The following is a 20,901-nucleotide window of genomic DNA, read 5'->3' on the forward strand; positions in this document are numbered from 1 at the left end:
TTTTTTTTTTTTTTTTTTTTTTTTTTTTTTTTTTTTTTTTTTTTTTTTTTATCCCTAGCTACCTGTTTCATAAAGTTTCTTTAAATGCCTTGATTTTTAGCATGTCATACTCATACTATCCTACCTCCTATACTTTTTTTTTATTCCTAAAAGTTGAGTAAGTGAAGGAGATGCTTCTTCTGTTCACTTTGTCTCCTGCAGTTACACACAGAAAACTCTGACATCTTCCTAGCTTGTGTTTCCACTGAGGAGAGTTTCTGAAATAATCAGATAATGACTTCTGATAAATCTTAGCACCTGTTCACATAATGGAAATTAAACACTCTAAAGTTCAAATGTTTTTCAAAATTCAGATGATCTTATTAATACTTATTAGTGGAAAATGGCAAACCAGCTCTTCCTCATATTTTGTGAATCTTTTCTACTTGGATTTCCACTTGCAAACTGACAACAGATTGTTAATTAGGCAAAATTTTCTGAGCACCTGGGTCATCAACACAACGATAGTAATTAAATTCTAACCGCAGTTTCTATACACATAATAGTAGAGTGCTTTACCATTTTCATTCTTTTCAAATTAATTGAATAAATTTACACAGTGTAACTTCCTTGATACATCCACTCTTCAGTCCAAGCAAGTTCTAATGGGCTGAAATTATCACATCTACCTTTAAAATTTGAATGGATTACAAATGGATCAGATCGTCACAGTAGTTTTGAGGCACATTCTTCAGTAAAACTACATATATGTATTAAATTCAAAGAAAATTAACTACATTTATTTTCTATGACTTTGGAGGGTAAATCATCCCTGAAAGAAAAGCTTCCACGTGTGATTCAAAACACTCTAATCTTCCTGAATATTACGGGATGCAACAAAAGTGGTAAAAAAATCAGAGAATAGAATAAATGTACTCCTATTCAAATGAGTGAGGTTCATTTTCAGATCTACAGGTGAAAGATTCATAACTGCTTTAGTAGATGAGCTCACCATTTTAGAATGGGTAGGTTGTTATGTATAATAAGATTCTCTGCATCTCTGACTTACAGGAAGAGAGCAGATACTGATCAGCTCAGAGGGACCAGATCAGAGGGCACTAAAGCCAGCCTGACACCACTTTTCAGTGAGAGGGGTGGGGGATGCTGCAAGCTGCAACTTTATAAAACAGAGGACATCTTTTCAAGCCAGGAATCTGAAGAGATAAATAGCCAAGAACCTTGTTAAAGAGTTGAAGCATTTTTCAGTTTTTCTCAGTTTGTCACAGCTGCTCATTCAGGAGCACAGCCCAGCTCATTTGTAGACAGTCTGAATTTCTTGGTGGTCCCTCAGTTAATTGCGCTGAGATCAAAGCAACTTACATCTTGGCCATTTTTAGTAAAGTCACTGTTGTGGAAAGACAATGTTGCTTCTAAATGATGTGAAGAGAAAGAAAAGAGTGTTGAGAGAAAAGCATTCTCAATTGAGATGAACAAATTGCTAAAACTTAAGGATCTCAATTTTCCTAGGTAACTGACGTAAATATAGATGTTTGGGTTCAGAACAAATGCATTAGAGCTGAATGAAGGAAACCCATTTCACATCTTTTCTTCATCTTATTAAAAAAAAAAAAATAGTGTCTGTTCGCATACGTAACCATACACAGGCCATGGACACAGGACAGAACAATCTACCACAGGTGAGCCCATTTATGTTAAATAGCACAGAAGCAGCAGCTGCAGCCACAGAATGCAGTGTTAATGTATGCTTTTGCCCTTCCTGTCTGCTGACAAATTCCCACTCTCAGATAGTCACCCTTCAAAGCAGAGCCTGCTTGTCTTTCCCACTTTGGTTTGTACAGCCTGCTCATCTGCACATAGCTGCCGCAGGGGAGCGTGTCAGGTTTATGTGTCAAGTGTTATTTCTATAGTCACACCCCTATAGCCATGCATGCAAAGGCATGTGCCAGCACAAGGAGTTGTAGCAGACATCAGGGGGAAGCAGCTGCATGCATGGTTTTTTGGCACAGAGTTATAAGTTGTGTAGACTAAAGTTATGGAGACAGACTTGAAGGGAGACATCTCCAACATTGATACAATGTAAGTACAAAAGACACATCATTGGATGGATATTGATGATGTTGTTTCAGTAATGACATCATCCATAGACTCCTAGTGTCTTTGCTTTGCTTCTCTATAGTGATCACAACATAAATTGCTTGTCTTGTTTGACTTCCTTGTTCACCAAAGTTGAGCAGATTGTCGCCGTTTTCAACGCTTCTACCAGACAAAAAGCTTGGGACCATTTCTCGAAAGCCCAGCGAAAGAACATAGACATTTGGCGAAAGCATTCTGAGGTTGGTGATTTTATTTTTACTTTCTATCCATCATCTCACAGCTGGATTGACACAGAACGAGTGTGATTATAGCTGGACAGAGTGTATTCGGCAATGTTTACAGCTACCATTTTAGCTGTTAATCAATTGGCTGTTTATGGTCTCATCTACAGTACGAATTGCTCCCATTGCTCTCATTAGGATAATAGTAATTAAATAACATTAAGACAGAGAGCAGTGTGTTTTTATTTTTCATGCAAAATTTGGGAAATCATTGGAAGATCATGTTTACTATCTAAAATAATGAACTCAAGTAGTGAAATTAGGAACAACATTTTCAACTAAGGATAGAATTAAGAATTATTTCTGAAAAAATATCTTTTTAAGAGTCATCGTGATCTGTTCTTAAAATTATTCTATAGCACAGACTTTTTTTTCATTATGCCATCATATGGTCATTATAAGATGACTTTGCGTGACAATAAAATAGAAAATTTCTCTCCTAAATAATTATTTAAGTGTATTAAGTCCAGAATTACAACATATTCCTTCCCATTTGTTTTATGCTTATCTTTAAAAAAATTGATACATAACTTATTCTAAGTATTATGGTTGCAAAGAAGCCAATATAAATGTAATCATACTACCACGCAGAGTGCATGTGTGACTGTCATAAGCATAAGTGGAGCCCTTGCTGCGAGTGGGAGCAAAGGAAGCACTAGACCTCATCCTCTGTTTTGGTCATCCAGCTTTTCGTTTTTTAATTCAGTATATACGCTATGAGCCTGTATTTTAAAAAGTAAGTACCGCTGCCTTTGTTTTCTTTCTTTCTACTTACTTTTTTTTTTTTAATATGAGCAATTTACATACACTTGGTTTACCTTCATGCAGTACAGATTATTACTATCACAGTCCTCTAAATGATTTTTCTCTGTCTCAGAATAAAAACTTTAGAAGGTAAGGTGCACTTATTTAATTATTTTGTAGTACACTTGTAAAATAAGTGTTGTACACTTAGTTTGAGAAACACTGAAGTGCTGTGATATAAATCATTTGGATAATGTTTTAAGTGTCCATTAACTAATGCTAAATTACAGTTGAATACCAATGACACTAAATGTAACATCCACATGAATACCAAATGAATATTTTACTATCAGTGCTATTATGGCGAATACCAAATGACTTCAATAATGGGACACTTAAAATAACATGTTAGCATAATTTATTGGTACAAACTATATTTTGCATTTTATTCACAAATATTTCATATATGTAGTGGATAAAGCCTTTGCTCAATTGAAGATCGGGAAGTTGGGGGTTGATGTTTGTCTTATCTTTCAGAGAAATCTGAAAATATGATTTGCTAGTTCATTAATTATATTGACCACCCCTTCTTAAAATAACTTTCTGTAAAGGGATGTGGTGTGACATTCATTTGCTGGTTTCTAAATATTTAATAAACTGAAATGTGTAAGAGTTGGACTTTCCAGAAATGTTAATTCTCTACCCATTTTTTCAAATATTATTGCCATTTGTTTTTGTAAGAAGAGGATATCTAAAACAATTCAAACTCATGTGAATATATTTTGGAAATGCCTGTTTTTCAGATATGAAATATGTTGAAAATATACCAAATGGTATCTTTGATTTAAATTGTATTTCCTAACCATGATATTGTTTGCTGATTTGTCTAATTACTTGATTACATTGCCTTTTTTTCTGAATTTAGGAAAGCCTTACTAGAAACCCAAACCCAAAGCAAACACTCATACACACAGACATTCTCCATGGAAAATTATTGACTTTGCTGAGAATGTAGACACTGATGCATCAAGGACATTTGTCCCCTAATGAGGGAGTAAATATAAGCGGATGTCTGCTCGTGTATGCAATAATACTTCCCCAGGAAAAGGTGCAGGTGGCCTTTTCCAATAAAGAATTCAGAAATGACTTGCCAGTTTCTTCCAGAGATGCTTCCGATTTTGTGAGACACTGATTGACAATTTACCTTTTTAATAACTTTTTTTAAATTTTGAAATTATTCTCCTGTAAAACGCCCTCTAATTAGCTTCCTCGTCTTTGTTGGGATTAATGAGCACAGACAGATTTTTCAGGATCTTTGAGATCCGCCAGTGAACCAAAGGGACAGCTCAAGTGAAACGCCTTCCCTTTTTTCACTCAGTCCCTCTCTGACAGCTTATTGTTAATTGCACGGAGCAGTTGTCGGACTCCTCAATGCTGTCTCCTCCTTCCACGCGACTCTTCCTTGTTTCAAAGATTTCAAACCACCTCTCTGGGAATTAAGCTCTTTGTTGGCAGAAAAATTAGCTGTCTGCGGATGGACAAAGCCTACACTAATCACAGTGCAGCATCCCCATGTTACACCTGACAGGATTATTAGGACAAAATAGAGTCCTCTCAATCTTCTCAGTGCTGCCATTAAAAAGCCAGTCGCTACACCCGCGCCAGCTTTTCTACCCAGAACAAAGACTGTCTAGACTCCTACAAAGCCTGCGTGCCTGCTGATCATTTTCCTAGTGACATGCGCAGGGGCTGCCCGCCTGCCTGCCTGCCCCCCTCCTGCCCGCCTGCCTGCCCTTGCAGTGGTCACCCGGAGACCGAGCTGTCCATGCTGGCACTTGTTTTGGATCAAGATGCAAAGATTTTCAGGACAGTGTTACGGGACTGGGTCTTTTAAAGCCAAGGCAATCTGGGCAATAGGGATAGAGGGTGAGATTCCTTTGGCCAGCATTAGGCATCTACAATACAGAGCGCTCCATCTGCACTGACTGCTCTCAGATCCCTTTGCCATAAGCAGAGGCACTTTAGGGATGCAGTTAATATGACTTTGTTTAATGGAGACGCCTACATTTGGCCAAATGAGTCATGCCCCAAGTGGAAGAGGGAAGCAAGAACTAGATATACTGTAAGCAGGCTCACAATCTCTTTATCAGTCTGCTTTATACACAATTTTAAGTACTGCTATCCCTGCTGTTAAAGTGTTCTGCTATGTTTAGCAGACCTGAAGATCACTCAACACTGAAAGTCACTTTCTCTCTTGTTTTTTCTGAGTGTTAGCTTTGATAAACTCAGCTCTTTCACAGGAAGAATTCCCTGTGCTTCTGTTGTTTTAAATATTCATATACAAATAAATATGATTACAATGATAAATGATGTATAATTAAAATCAGAGCAGTGTTAAAAACAGATACTAAATAATACATAATGACTTTTTGGAAGTTAATACTGACAAAAGATAATTTTGGGTTTTAGGAGCTCCGAAATGCACACAGTGAACAGCTCATGGGAATCCGCCGGGAAGAGGAGATGGAAATGTCTGATGATGACAGTAGTGACAATCCCAGTAAAAAGCTGAGAGTAGATGATTCAGGTAAAGCCAAACCCCTCTATAACATCAAGTATATACAAATGTTGTTTTATCAAAAGCAAACAAATACTTATATATGAGAAGTGACATGTCACTATCTGGTTAGATAAGAGAGTATCTTATTTTAAACCCTCACAAATTAGTTGTTTGAATGATGCAAGCTGTCTCTATGAAGTGTCTGTCACCTGCTATGTTCCATAATGATGAAAATTCTCCAGTTCTGCCCTTGGCTGGAAGCATTTTTTCTTTACTGCACTCTCTGCAGTCTTGCATGACATTATTTTGTTCCATCATTGTAACAATCTCTTGTTATGAGACCAGTTGAATTTATGCTTTGGTCAGTATTCTCTAAGCCTTACCCTTCTTTTCTACAAGGGCATAATCTTTAATCTCTATAACAGATGCACCATACCATTTTAACTGAGGTTTTTTGGTTACATACTGCACTTCTAGGGGTACCTATTTCACAATATGGTACTGCATTCTGCATGAATTGACACTCATTAGATAGGTATCAGGGATGAAAGAACAAGGGGGCATGTAATGTGAATAAAGAAAAGGAACTTTTTCAGCCCTCTGCAAATACACTGCTATCCAGGGTGGACACCAAGGGGTAGCTCAAAAGCTGCCTGAGTTACTAAGTGGTAACATGATCTGGATAGATGCTTTGCTCTATTTCTTGTTATTGGCTAATAAGTTTGTGAGTAGCTAACAAGGGTTTACTTGTTTAGACACTCATCTACAGGAAAAAAATTTACAGGAGATGAAGCTAAAGCTTGACTGGAAACTGCCAGCCAGCAGTGAACTTTAGGAAGATAAAGAAGGAAGCAATATGGAAAGAAACTGAGGGTCTCCATTAGGGTAATTCTAATCTAATCCTTTGCATACAGGCACCATATTCAGAAAGGAAAGAATTTCATCCTTTAAACTGTTTCAAGTCCTATTATGCCAGTCAAAAAGTGTGAATTCAAGCTTACACAGAGAAGAACTCTTTGGCTCCTCCTGTGACAAGAAGCTCTGTGAGGTCAAATGACTCCAGAAGACCAAAGGAAGGAATGTCATTCTAGCAAAGAATTTTTTACTGTGACATCTCTCTTGAAGAGAGATTTAATATTTTTCCTGGAAGTAAAATGCAACAATAAAATAAAAAAGGGTGACCTTAATTTTTGCTCGGCTAATTGTGTGGATTTGGATTTTCCAGACAACACTAGGAGAATGTTTGGAGCTGAGACAGTAGGTCACTGCAATCAGCAATTTTTATGACTATATAATAATCTTATCTTAGCTATGTCCACTCTTATGGAGGAAAGTCATTAGAATTAACAATAGGAAAGTAGAGCCAGAAATACATCGAGCCTGCATGCCAGAAGAGGAGCAACAATGTTTTGAACTGTCATACCTATCAATACAGCCAGGTTTAACATATGCATGCTTAGGGCTATGCTGGTCATTCCTTTTGTAGCATCACAAATTGGAAAGTGTGTTTGATTTTCTTTCATGAAAAAAAGACATTTCTGTCAAAAGTTTTGATATCTGAGATTTCTACAGCATTCCATCCAAAATAATGTCAGTCTTTTTATTGTTACAATGTGAGCACTTGAGTTCCCTCAGTGATAGCAGTAGAAAATCCAGTTCTGTGTAGCATTCTAAATCAAAATGTAGCAATATGAATCCATTTGAGTACTTGTCCATCATTGTTCACTATACCATTCATCATCCTCTTCATCTCCATGAAGTTGATCCATCCTGCTGCATAGATAGTCATCCAGTTCTAAAATTAATGTTATAGCTTTCTTCTTTCAACACTACACTCTCAACTAAAGCAAGCGCATTTGGTTCTTCTGTCAATGACAATAGAGGGAACTTGGAGTTAAACCACAAGAGTTATTATGTAGAAAACATCGGTAAATGAAAATAAACTGAGATAAGGACTTTTTCTTACTATTATTTTTATGTACAGAAAAGTGATTTTTCCTTCCTTCTCTTAGCATTTTTTTAAGTTACCGTTTGTGTTAGCTGCTGTCTTTTTTTATTTTTTTTTTTCCTCTCTTTTTGAGTATGTCATTTCAGAACTACCACTTTTTCTCACTGGAATGCCTATTTGTAATGACAGTAACCTCTGTTCTACAAAGAACGTCTTTTAAAGAGTCTTTTATCGCAAAGAAACAATTCTGCACAGTAAGAAAACATTGGCACTTTCTTTATTTTTAACCTCTTTTCTTATAGTGTTAGTCTAAATACTTAATCATGGGAAGAGCAAGGCTTGAAAAACATAAAGAAGGTATTGTGCCTCTTCAATTCAAGTACAGCATGCACCCATAAAGGTTTAAGAGTCTAAATCTGAAAGTGACTGAAGCAATGAGACATGATGAATTGATTTGGATGGTTCCAGAGCTCTGGACTGCCCTTTCTGCCATTCCAATAATTTTCTTAAGGACACTATTTTTCAGCCTGCCCTTCTTGACAGTGAGAACAAGACTTCAGGGAAGTTATCATCCCCAAAGCTGTAACAAGTGACAGAGATTCCCTCAGGCTTCAACACCTGTGTCAGGTCTTTTTCCACTGGTTCCCCTAGTTTAAGTCACCCCTAGTACAAGAAGACTTAATTAATTCAACAATTTAGAATGGGTTCTGAGGCCTCATTCTGTCTTGCTAAAATGTAGTTTCAGGAGTCTCTCAGCATAATTTCTTCTGAGTGTGTCACATCTTCTCACACCTAGGCTGGTTAGAATGAAAACTCTCCTCTAGGATATCTGAAGAGTAACCTATTCATCACCCTGAAAAATAGGGCGGATTCCAGCCAAATTTCAAAACACATGGCAACACCTCTAAGTCCTGAGGCCGTGAAAAAGTACTTCAGTGTCTCAGTGCTTATCCAGAATTGTTGGACTTTGGGTTTCAGAGTGTTGTGGTTTAACCTAGCTGGCAACTAAGTATGACTCAGCTGCTTGTTCAATCCCCTAGCCCAGTGGAATGGGGAGGAGAATCAGAAAAAAATAATAACTTATGCGTTAAGAACAGTTTAATAGTGGAACAAAATGTAAAAACAACAATAACAACAGTAATAGTAGTAGTAGTAGCAGTAGCAGTAGTAGTAATGAAAAGGAGAGAGAGATGACTATAAAACCCAAGAGAAAGAAGTGATGCAAAATGCAATTGCTCACCACTTGCTGACCGATGCCCAGCAGCAATCTGCCCCTCCTGATGAACTACCCCCAATTTATAGACTTAGCAGACCAGCAACTCTGTGATATGGAATATTATCATAACTGATTTGGGTCACTTGTCCCTGCCATGCTCCTTCATAGCTTCTTGTGCACCTCCTCATTGGCAGAGCATCAGAAACTGAATAGTCCTTTGTTTAGACTTAGCACTATTTAGCAGCAACTAAAACATCAGCGTGTTATCAACATTATTCTCATACTAAATCCAAAACACAGCACTGTGCCAGCTACTAGGAGGAAAATTAACTCTATCCCAGCTGAAAGCAGGACACAGAGGAATGTTACAGATAGCTGAGGCTTTACTGCACAATAAGATCTGAGGATTTGGAGTAGAAGATGAAAATAGGTTGCGTTTTTCTTCAAGTCCTGCTAGATATTAAGTCATGCAAGAGATCAAGTCGTGACACCTATTAGAAATCTGTTAATTGCAGTTTGTTTGGGAAGATTTGGTCTTGCAGCAATGCAGAACAGCTCAATAGGGACTTGTTGCAAAGTATGTCACTCCATTCTAGACTCAAATCCTCTTCTTTAATCTGCAAATTGTTCTTCTCCTAGTTATTTATTAGCTTGATTTACTGAGATCAATGACTCCAAGACAGAGTTGGAAGGAGAACTGGGACCTCCAGTCTCCTGCTTTCTACCCTCTAGTCCACATTGCAGGGCTTTGTCACTGCCTCCTGCACGAAGACCTTCTGCTTATCCAGGTATTTTACAGGTCATTCTCCCTGGGTTTAATCAGTACCCAACTTTATCATGCACAAGTTGAATCTTCAAGGAAAAGGAAGGCTTCAGTACTTGTTGGTTACACTGGAGAGCCTCTCAAACTGCTGCAAGGACACCCCAAGGAACCCCCTAGGGAATCCAATGTTGGTTGAATTATCCTATGTGCCTGGTTTAAAGGAAATCCTCATGGTTTCACAGACTAAAGGTCCTTTGCATTACAAGGAAAGCTGTCACAAGACTGACCTGAGACTGAGTGAATCTCACCTGTGGGATCAGCTATTACTTTGGAATCTCCTTTAATTTATTTTTTTTTTTTCAAAATTCAGTCTTTAAATAGTGATTTTTCTGCAATGTGGATTTTGGAGTTTGAAAGAGACGAGGATTGCTGAAGTAAAGCTGGGAGATTGCTAAGAAAATAATAATAATGATGATTGGCAACTCAATATATTTTAAAGTCAAGGCGCAGCTACTGAAGCGTTAGCTCAAGGGACAAAAAAGAGATTCAGTGCTAGAGTCTAGAGGATATACAAAAATCTTCAGAATGATCAGGATTTATGGATGCTTCTTCTCCCACTTGCTGGCACTGGGAGAAAGGAACCACATGTAAAAACCTCCAAAGTAATTTTAAGAATTAGTGAAGATGTGTGTTGCAGAGAAGAGCTGAAGTTTGGTTTATACCTAGAAGGCAGCTGTAAGGGAAGGTGAGTTAATCTCTTCCTTTTACAGTTCACAGCGATGTGCCATTAGTTCTAGCAACTTCAACTTCCATGAGAAACTGCGGCTGGTGCTGTGTAAAAGAATGAAATGCACTGTGCTTGCAGAAGGATGCAGGAAGGATGGTTGTCTGATTAAGGCTTTTGACTGGGATCCCAAAGCTCTAGGCCAAATCCCAGCTCTGCTCATGCCTCCTGCCTGGACTAATCAATGAATTTGTGTTATCTCAGTTCTCTACTATCAAGTGGAAGTGACGATTCTTCCTTTCATTCAGCCACTGACTGTTCTGTCCAGGTGAATAAGTTTCTTGGTACTCTCTCCAGCTCTCTCCACCTACACAGACTTGCAATAGCCTACTCACTGGGCCCCTGGAGCATTTCCCCACCATTGTATTATTTGTTATGAAGTAGCTTAATAACATCACAGGAACTGTGCACAAATAATAAATTGCAAGTTATGTAGTACAAACCCAGTTTGAACACTAAGATCGGTGCTGCTTTGCAAGTTAGGAAGGACATGCTCTATGACAGGATTTTCAAACGTACCTAAAATAGGTGTCAAACATTGAAGCTTTTCTCTCTTGAGTTAAAGATCTGGTAGCTTGGATCTTTCCTGCTCTCCAGAATTGATCTGTCCTTTGATCTGTTGGCATCATCAGCTAAGTCACTTGTCATAAGAGACAGGCTGAATAGTAGGTAGTCCATCTCACAAAAAGTATAAGGCCTTGTGAAAGTCAGTATTTGAAAATCGCACCTCGGTCCACACAGCATAAAACAGACTTTGGGATATTGTTTGTAAGCCTATCTTGAAAGCTGCAAGCATGGCAAGTTTTCAAGGAAAGCCTGAAACAACAGCAAAGTGATCTGTGTGATGCTTATTCATCTTTTCTTTTCAATTTAATCCTCCTTTTGCTTTCTCGGAGGCTTTTGTGAATGCAGTGATGCACATTTGGAATAGAAACTGTGTCTTATAGGTGGATTAAACTGGTAGGAAAGCTTTATATGGATTGTTAAAACTTTGAATAGAAATTGCTGAGCCCCAGCTGTGTGGAGCTGAGCTTTCTGTTTCTCTTTTTGCAGCCTGGTAAGTATCAAGGCAGATCTCGTGTCAGATCATCTTCTTCCTCCTGATCACAGCCATCAGATATTTCTCTCTTCCCTTCTTCTCAGTCTAACCTGGATTTATGGGACATTTTGTTTTAAACAAAATCCTGATTTATTTTTCTGTTATTACCTCTCCATCTCATAGCTTTTTGGTGTCCAATTTTTTGAAAGTGATATTGGTATTTAACAAACACATAATTTGCCCATTTTAATTTTAAACACTTATTGATAAAGATAACATAAAATAACAAAATGTATTTGCTTTAAAAATTAATGGGCTAGCATAGCTTTTTTTCCCTCAAATAAATTGGTACCATTTCAAAGCTGTCAGCTGCTGGTGCCATAATCAGCCCTGCTAAGCATAGAAAGACATATGAAGAGGAAAATAAACCCTATTAACAGACTCTATCAACCAGGTTTTAGAAGTAGTCTCAAAGAAAAGAAGATATGCAAAATGTGAAGCTCTGAATTGTCACCATACTGACACAGTCTCCTCTCTGACCAGAGAAGACAGCTGAACAACCCCTTTGAGCTCTATGAGCAGAGTAACTTCCCTTTGAATGGAAATGCTCTGGACATAGCAGACAATCAGCTTTACTCCCTGGGACCATCAGGGATGATCACTAGAAAGCAGCACAAGATGATTACTCCCTCTATGCTGGGGAAAGTCTGCTCTAGTGTCTTCCACATTATGCCAGTTCAGAGCTGTTATCATCAGGCAGGCTCCAATTTTGTGCCATAAAATGCATTCCATTTTTCCCACAGCTTTTACAAAAACAGCCTGAAGTTCAGGAATCATGTAGGCAGGGGTCTAATTTTATGACCCTGGTTTTAAGTCCATTTGGCTCTAATAGTGCTTCTCGTGCAGCTGAATTTAACAGAAAAATCCTAATGAATCAGGGCTGAAAGAAGTTGCCCAGCCTATCTTCCATGGGGAATAAAAACAGCCTTGTCCCTTCCCAGGTACTGGGCTAGTTCCCCTGCATCAGGTACAACACAGAGACTGTGGGATGAAGATCCATGCAGTCCTGTGGATGCAGCAGTGAAGGAGTTAATCTAACTTCCAAATTTTAGAGGAAACAGGCACTTCAAAGGCATTTTCCTAATATGGGGTTTAGGAGGATGTCCTGTTTCCTACAAAAAAAAGTCTGTTGCACTTTGATGCTTTTCAACTGCCAGAAATGCTATTATCTAGATTACATTTTATCATGTTTTCTGGGTATTTCATACTGATAAGGTTTTATGCTGGATCATTATATATGAGAATAGATTTAATCCTGTTTTTAGTAAGCTTTAAGGACACTGAGGGATTATTTATGTAATAAGATGCAAAGTTGCTATGGAAAATGCTATAGCAACCTAACGTCTTCACAAAACCAAGCAGGCACTTGTGACAGCAATCTAAATTTACATTTATTTTAGTGTTATTTTATTGACATTCTTAGTGTCTCATTTTGACAGCATGTTAAAATATGTTTTGCATTCATGCTAGAACAAAATTAACGGCATGTTGTTGGAATGAAGATGATGCTTATAATTTTTGGAGATAATTTAAACATATTTCATTTTGTGTAAATGGCATTAAAATAATAGTGAAAAGATTCAGGTACATCCCATCTATTTGTAATAGAGAAAACAATGCATATTGAAAGTAATATTTTACAAGTCAGTGAATGCTAAACTGCTTTTATTTGCTTTATATAGGAATGAAAATATTTTTAGGAAAGAAATTATTTTGTTATTAGAATTTATTTCAAATCCTATATATTTTATTATAACTTTCTCAGTTCAGGATACAGGCTATAATTTTTCATTAGCTTTCATGAAGCAGGGCATCATTTCTGAACGTGTAAACTTACAGTTTGATAGGGGATTGCCCTACTTAAATGGGACTTTCGTAAAATATAGGATAAAAATACACATTGCCCCTTAGGAGGTTAAATAAAAAGGGAAAGAATAAACAAACACAAAGTGATGAAACAGTCTGAACTCTGTCCTCTGCTCATTGCAGTTAATAATGAAACTCGTATTGACTTCAATGGGAGCAGAGGCAAGCTCTGTATATTGATTTTCTCCATCCCCCTCCATTAAGAATCCTGAAGTGCGGCTGTAACATTGTTGAAGTGGGATGTTGGCAGCAAAATCAATAAAAGACAATATTAGAACATATGCTGTTTTCAGCTTCCTCACAATCTGATATAGCTAGTATTAGCATTCTTCTCCAAATTACCTTTCATGCTTTCTATAAAGTGACCTTCCTTATAGTGCCCTCTCCAATATAAAACTTTTGTCCTTTTTCTTTCATATTTAGTCTTCAAGAGAATGAGTCCTATTTATAACAGTGAAGGTGGTTGATTCTGAACAGAGCACAACGAATGGATTCCTTCAAGAGTGGCTTTAGCCTAACACTATTTCTGACCTCCAAGAACTCTCTGAAAAACTCTCTGAAAGATTATTTCTATTAGTGTTTAAACTAAGATCTTGATTTTAGGTTTTCTCAACTGTGCTGCCGTTTACGCCCTGTTGTTTTTAGAAGCTATTTTCACCCTAGCACATTAGAGAAGCTTGCAGATACCGCTTGAGGTGGAGATTTAGGAACCTTCTTATCCATAATTATATCCAAGAATCATCAGCCATTGCTAACATGTCAGAGGAGATAATGATCAGAAAGCAGAGTCTTTTCCAATATCAGTACAAAAATCTAAGCTCATAATTGCAGATTTAGCGAGTGTCATTATGTCATGAGACATGCAAGGCTGGCTGAAGCTTCCAAAGCATTAAAAGCTTCCTTTTCAAAACATGAAGCTTCTTCCTTGTGTGTCCATCTGACTGCCAGTCTGTGACATGGTTGTATGCCAGGAATTAAAAACACACGCAGCAGAGTTTGTTCTTGAAGTTGTGTGGCCACATAGATCCCCAAACTACTGCTAGTTAATGATGCCGTTTTACTTTGGTGCATAAATCTTAGATTCAGAGGAGCTTCAGGATATCCTGCTCTTTTGTTCAGGTTTAAAGGTCATCTCAAGAAAATAAGATTCTTGCTAATGACACATATCAATACTATAGCATTTTTGTGACCAACATGTTGTAGGATTTGGTAAAGTTGAAAGCCAAGTGGATTCAAAGCTGCTTGGAGGTGAGTGATCTTCTTTTAGTCTTATTTGGGTTTAGATTCATGGCAGAGAGAAGAGAAAACAAAGTATTGTCCTCTAAGATTTGAAATGACAGACTGAGGAGCTAAATAACATACCATTTTATTCCAGTTCTCTGTTTAATTTTGGTGTGTGACTCCTTTAACACCAGCATACAGAAAGGTGGTTCATTTTGTTGGTGGTTTTTTGGTTTGGTTTGGTTATTTTTTAATTAGGAATTCTAATAGCCTTTTTTTTGTTTTTGTTTGCCCTTCAATGAGTAAAATAGTTTGTAACTTTTTTGTTTATTTATTCATCATTCCAAATATTTGATGCATTGCATATTTCATAAAGGGCAAGAATTGTGCAACCATGTCTTTAGAGCACTTGTATCTGGTGACTGCTGAGCTGCTTCTACAGCTGCCAAGTGCCCACCTCACGTATAAGTCACATATCTTTCTGAAGATAGTTGGGTGGTTGCTAGTTCATAACAGCAGTTTGTTCATTGCTTCTTTGTCGTGTCAGATACAGACTATCTTCCCTGTTAAATTTGTCTGAGCTCTGGAGACATGAGCATTTGTAACTGTCAAGGAAGAACATGATAAAAAGCAATAACTCTCCTTATGTTGTTCTATTATGAGATAGTCATCTGTCTCATCATGCTTTGTTGAAAGATTTTAAGATGTCTGTGCTGTTAGACCTTGATACCACAAGCTACTCCCTGCTGGTCAGTGTTTGCACTCATGTTCTGCTCAACACCCACAGATAAGAATTTTCAAGATGTGGCTTACTCAGAACATCTGGTGCAAGGAGCATTTCACATTTATCTCTTCGAAGTTAAACACTTTTTGCACATTTCAATAAAAAATTCTGTTTCTGAAAGGCCCGGAAGTACCTAACTAAACTCTGTAGAACCTTCTCATCTCCAAGTTTGCAACACATTTTAATTGTCAGAAGCTGAGAAAATGACTACTAAACATGATAAATTGTGAAAGGCACAGTGGTCTCTGCTTGCGTATATTGTATGTTCTGAAGGCAGAATGGAGGGGAGAAAAGGAGGATCTGGCTTTCAGATACAGCTCTTCTGAACAGCCTTCCATTCATGTGAGGCATAAATAGCTCAAGAAATGCTGTCTCTGAATGTAAGAGTCAAAAAGTTAGAAGCTTCATGCCATCATTTGCTTACGCCTTCTAAGGCATAAAGGGGTAAAAATGTATTTTTGTATTTAAGATCCATTTTTATCTAAGGTGGAAGTAAATGAGCAAGTATATCAGTATTACGCACAATTTAAAGGAGAAATTAACTCAGCCGTCCAATCCAGTACAAGGTCAGAGAGACAGATGGATAAATGCTCTCCTTCAATTTAAGGTGCAGTAGAATTTTGTACAAAAGTGGTTTATTCTCACATTTATAGAAAGCACTTTACATTTATGAACAAAATTTGCCTATTATAAATCAGAACAATTCAAACCACCACAGTCATTTAAAACACTCCCATCAGCCCTTTCTTCCCTAATGAATGTGACAAAATGAGGGATTCACATGCACATTGTCAAGTTTGTTTCCAAGTAGCAAGGGCATTTTCATCATAAATCTTACAGACTATTTTTTTCAAGTTGTTGCAGGGGTGCTGGGCCTGAATGCAATTCCTAGTTCAAATGCCAACAGCAGTGATGCAGCCATGTGTATTGTAAATGCCAGTATTTATTGTTTGAGTAAAAATGTAGCAAGCATTTTGACTCCTAAGTAAGCATCAGTGGGCCACCTACGTAAAATAATGCTTGAATATCCCAAGTGATTTATGTATCATATGTACACACATACATACAATTTATGCAATATATAGAAGATGAATGTAGCATACGAAACAGCATCTCTTCTGCTATGCAGAGTTCAAATGTCTGTACCCTCAGTTGCAAAGCATCATTAATACAAGCAGCATTTTTCATTCCTGATGTGGGAGGTGGTCATCAATGCCACTTGATATCTCCCTAGTAACCAGCACTTTTCTTATTTGAGTTAACATATTCCTTCACCCTTGAGACTAAGATTTCCTCTGTTCATTTTTAGTGTTACAGGAATACAGTAATTTTTTTAATATTGATTAGAAGAAAAAGCAACTTCTTTGCTAGAATCTTTAAAGTACAGTCTCTGTAAAAGTGCTATAATAGTCCTATTTCTCAACTAGAAAAAAAAAGTAGAACCACTAAAAGAGATTCAGTACTTGATTAATTATATTTACTGAGCAGAAGTTATCAGTAAACATAAATTATCAGAAAAATTCACCTCATCACAAACCAAATACACTAATGAGCAGAGAAAAGAAGTGTTTTTACTGAATTTTGAAAATACCTGAGAATTGCTTCTATTTTTAATCAAAATTATATGCCTATATATGTTCCTGTGGTGGCTTGCTTCCTAACCAACTCAAGTCCATCCATCACAGCTGTCTGTGCAGAGCCAACTCTTCTCTTTCTTGTCTCACCTTATACGTATGCCAAGTCAGTTGGGCTTAGGACATATCATGGGTGGCAGTAGAAGAAGTGCAGCCCAAAATGTAGAGTTTAAAAGGGACCTTTGCTTTAAAGAGGTAACCTGGAGAAACTGGTCTCAATGGGGCAGATTAGCTAGCAACTGTCAAAATATCATTTACAAGCTATGTAGAGTCCTGTTCTCCAAAGAGATGCTGTCAAGTAAAATAGACCTAAAATGTGTCAGGCTTTGATATTATTGTAACAAGGTCGTCTCTTCCAAATTCTAAATATTCCTCTCAGTAATGTGATGTGACATCTTTGTAGGAAAAGTCCAAAACAGTTAGTGCTGCAGTTTACCTGGGACAGGGTAACAGGGGACTGGAGAATGTACTGCAAAATGAATATGAGTGAGGGAAACATCTTGAAATGTCAGGTAAGTGGGAATTACAAATGAACAACTAGATGGACTCATACATTTAGAGCTGAAGGAGGAGATGAACAGAACCAGTACAGAGGTAAAAGAGAGGAAGATAAAAAGACAGGGGTAGAAAGATTGGCTTAAAGTGGGAAATTAGCCTTCCGTGTTTGCAGCCATTTGGAGAAAGTTGGATCACTGTTTTCTGCAGCCGTGAGATCTAGATTAGTATTCCCTAACTGATCGCTGGAGTCAGTAATCACTTGCAAGACTGTCGTAAGTAATCTGCATCNTGTGACATCTTTGTAGGAAAAGTCCAAAACAGTTAGTGCTGCAGTTTACCTGGGACAGGGTAACAGGGGACTGGAGAATGTACTGCAAAATGAATATGAGTGAGGGAAACATCTTGAAATGTCAGGTAAGTGGGAATTACAAATGAACAACTAGATGGACTCATACATTTAGAGCTGAAGGAGGAGATGGACTGAACAGAACCAGTACAGAGGTAAAAGAGAGGAAGATAAAAAGACAGGGGTAGAAAGATTGGCTTAAAGTGGGAAATTAGCCTTCCGTGTTTGCAGCCATTTGGAGAAAGTTGGATCACTATTTTCTGCAGCCGTGAGATCTAGATTAATATTCCCTAACTGATCGCTGGAGTCAGTAATCACTTGCAAGACTGTCGTAAGTAATCTGCATCTTTATTTCCTGGATGGGCTAAAACAGCAAGATTAAATTGCCTTGCTAGTGTTTTTAATTAAAAGTCAGTTTGTGAGAGTGTGGTGAAGTAGGAAGAGCTGATACTGATCCACAGTCTAGAAAGTTGGCAAGCCACTATTCCAGAAACTTAAAGCAGAGGTCTTCAGTTAATGATCTCTCTAGGGCTTTAAATAAAATGCCAGATATCATGGGACTCATCATAACACCACAGGAGTTGGTGGCAGTGCTCTCTGGGGAATTTTTAGTCCACTGCAGAATAAGCGTTTGCTTACAACTTTTTGTTACTAGTCCCAGCTGGACAATAATCATCTCTCCTTTTCCTTACACCTTCTCTGCTATTTGCAAAAAGATATGCTTCATTATATGAGAAATAATAAGCCTTCATAAATTACTAGTGAGCCACATGTGTAGTAAGCCTAGGAAAGAGCAGTGATACTGCCGAAGTCTTCTCAGCAGAAAGAAGTTTTATAAACTTAAAAAATCTCTCTTCCAATAAACTTCATGGTTTCTCAAATGTGACAGAGATCTGTACTGGATGGACTGGATAAAATTGCAGTTACAAAGTGATGCAACTTTTCATAGAATCAAAGAGTCATAGAATCATAGAGTGGCTTGTGTTGGAAGGGATCTTAAAGATCATCTAATTCCAAACCCCCTGCCATGGGCAGGAACATCTTTCACTGTATCAGACTGCTCTAAGCCCCATCCAACCTGACCTTGAACACTTCCAGGAATGGGGCATCCACAACTTCTCTAGGCAACTTATTGCAGTACCTCACCATCCTCACAATAAAGAATTTCTTCCTAATATCTAATCTAAACCTGCTCTCAATTTGAAGCCTTTCTGCCTTGTCTTGTCACTACATGCCCCTTTTAAATAGTCTCTTTCCATCTTTCATACAGGCTTCCTTCCTTTTTTCTTTCTTTTCTTTTCTTTTTCTTTCCTTTTTTTTTTTCCCCTTTTAGCAGTATACGTCCATTTACTAATTGGCCAGCAAGTTTTATGTGAACAGGAAGCCTGAAAATAATTCTCATAAGTATTCAATTTGAACATCTGGTATCATCATGAGTGTAACTGGTATAATGAGCTTTTCTGCTTTGAACATGGCTGCATGGTAAGGGAAGGACTTTGAAGCAACTGCACCTGAATAAAATGGGCTTTACAAAAGAGTAAATCTCCCTCCCAGTGTGTGGGGCCTAACTCCCACTAACAATAATGACAATAAACCCTCCTCATATAGGATAATTAGTGCCCTCAGAGTTTAAATTTGCAGGTAGTGAGACGTTCAAGTGAAGTGTGCTTAGCATTTGAAAATAGCGTGGAAATTGCTTCATTGTTTGGTTACATTATGTCTGAAGGGGGAAAGAAAAAACTGTTCATGGCTAGGTTAGCTTGTAATTGCCCCAAATTATTTATTTTTATACCATTCTAATTCTGATTTTAGAGTTTATTCAGGATAGTTAGCTAGCTGTTTTCAAGCTTTAACCAAAGGGTTAGGAAAAAAAAAGGCAAGTGGCATAGTCTATTTTTGTCAGAACAAGAGAAAACAATTTGTTAAAGAATGCAATAAAGGAACAATGCTGCTTTTATCTACTAATATCAGACATAGTTCTATGCACTCATCACTGGCATGTGAGCACTGTTTATACTGGTGATCAGGTATTTAGTAACTGTCCATAAAGAAAAGGAAGTGTCCTCTGGGAACTCAAGACAATGGATTAAAACCACTTTAGATATTGGATGACTCAGGATCCTGATGTTGTTGTAAAGTGGGTTGAGAAGATGCTTCAAAGTGACCGAAGTGTACCTTAGTCTTACTCTTCCAGAAAGTTTCTTTGAAGATCCCATCATAGTTGCTTTCCCAAATACCTTTAAACTGTACACAGAGCACATCTAACTAAAACCTATTCTCAGTTTAGTTTTTATGGTAGCATTTACAAAAGTCACATGTGAGATACATGAATCTATAACTGGGCAGTTACAGATAAAAATGGCCTTGACTCGTTCTGTCGGGAGCTGACAACTACTAGAGAATACAGAGAGAGAGTCAGCTGTGACAGTTTGCACTGGAGATATAGGTTAACATTTCTCAAAGTTGCTCAGTGTGTCCCTCCACTCAAAGGCTATCCACCTTGCCATCTGCAAGGAGGGTTGTGCCTTCCTTCCCACCACCTTGCAGACCTCCTGCAAACCCAGCCTTCTCACACACCTCAAGAGGTGTGTGGCATCCCCTCACACACACCCTGCCACTGTGTGATCATAATGGGATCCTCCAACTCTAGCACAAAATCAAATTTCTTGTGGGCTGGAGCACTAAATAGAGCCTCACAGAGTAAAAATGAATGAGGGTCCAGTAGTCCCATCTAGTTATAGTCATAGAGTTATAGAATGGTTTGTGATGGAAGGGACCTTAAACATCATCAAGTTCCAAACCCCCTGCCATGGGCAGGGATGCCACTCACTGTATCTCCTGAAACTACATTTCTGAAAAGACCACCTTCCTTACCAATGACAAATGCCATTATTGTGTAACTTACCCTGTTTTCTACAGCATTAAAACACAATTCATGCCCTTCCAGGTCCTCCAGAAACAATTTTCTTACTGATTTTTCCCTGGTTGTACTGCTTCACAGTTCAACTAGTTGAAAAACAAGCAGTCTAGCTAGAGGCCAGGGATAAGTTTTATTGTTTGTAT

General features: G+C 37.8%; 1 protein-coding gene across 7 annotated transcripts in view; it reads left to right on the plus strand.

The window, feature by feature from the left end:
• The window catches only part of ENOX1 (ecto-NOX disulfide-thiol exchanger 1), a 361,423-nt gene that overhangs the window by 295,865 nt on the left and 44,657 nt on the right, over window positions 1–20,901 (plus strand). For all 7 annotated transcript variants that reach the window (XM_027888872.1, XM_027888868.1, XM_027888873.1 and 4 more), the window contains 2 exons: window positions 2,227–2,333; window positions 5,589–5,706. In XM_027888872.1, coding sequence (XP_027744673.1) covers window positions 2,227–2,333; window positions 5,589–5,706 — 225 coding nt within the window. The remainder of the gene's footprint in view (window positions 1–2,226; window positions 2,334–5,588; window positions 5,707–20,901) is intronic.

This window comes from Empidonax traillii, unplaced genomic scaffold, assembly GCF_003031625.1.
Source record: "Empidonax traillii isolate 1590-97213 ecotype Southwest subspecies unplaced genomic scaffold, ASM303162v1 scaffold247:size2371522, whole genome shotgun sequence".
NCBI lineage: Eukaryota > Metazoa > Chordata > Aves > Passeriformes > Tyrannidae > Empidonax > Empidonax traillii.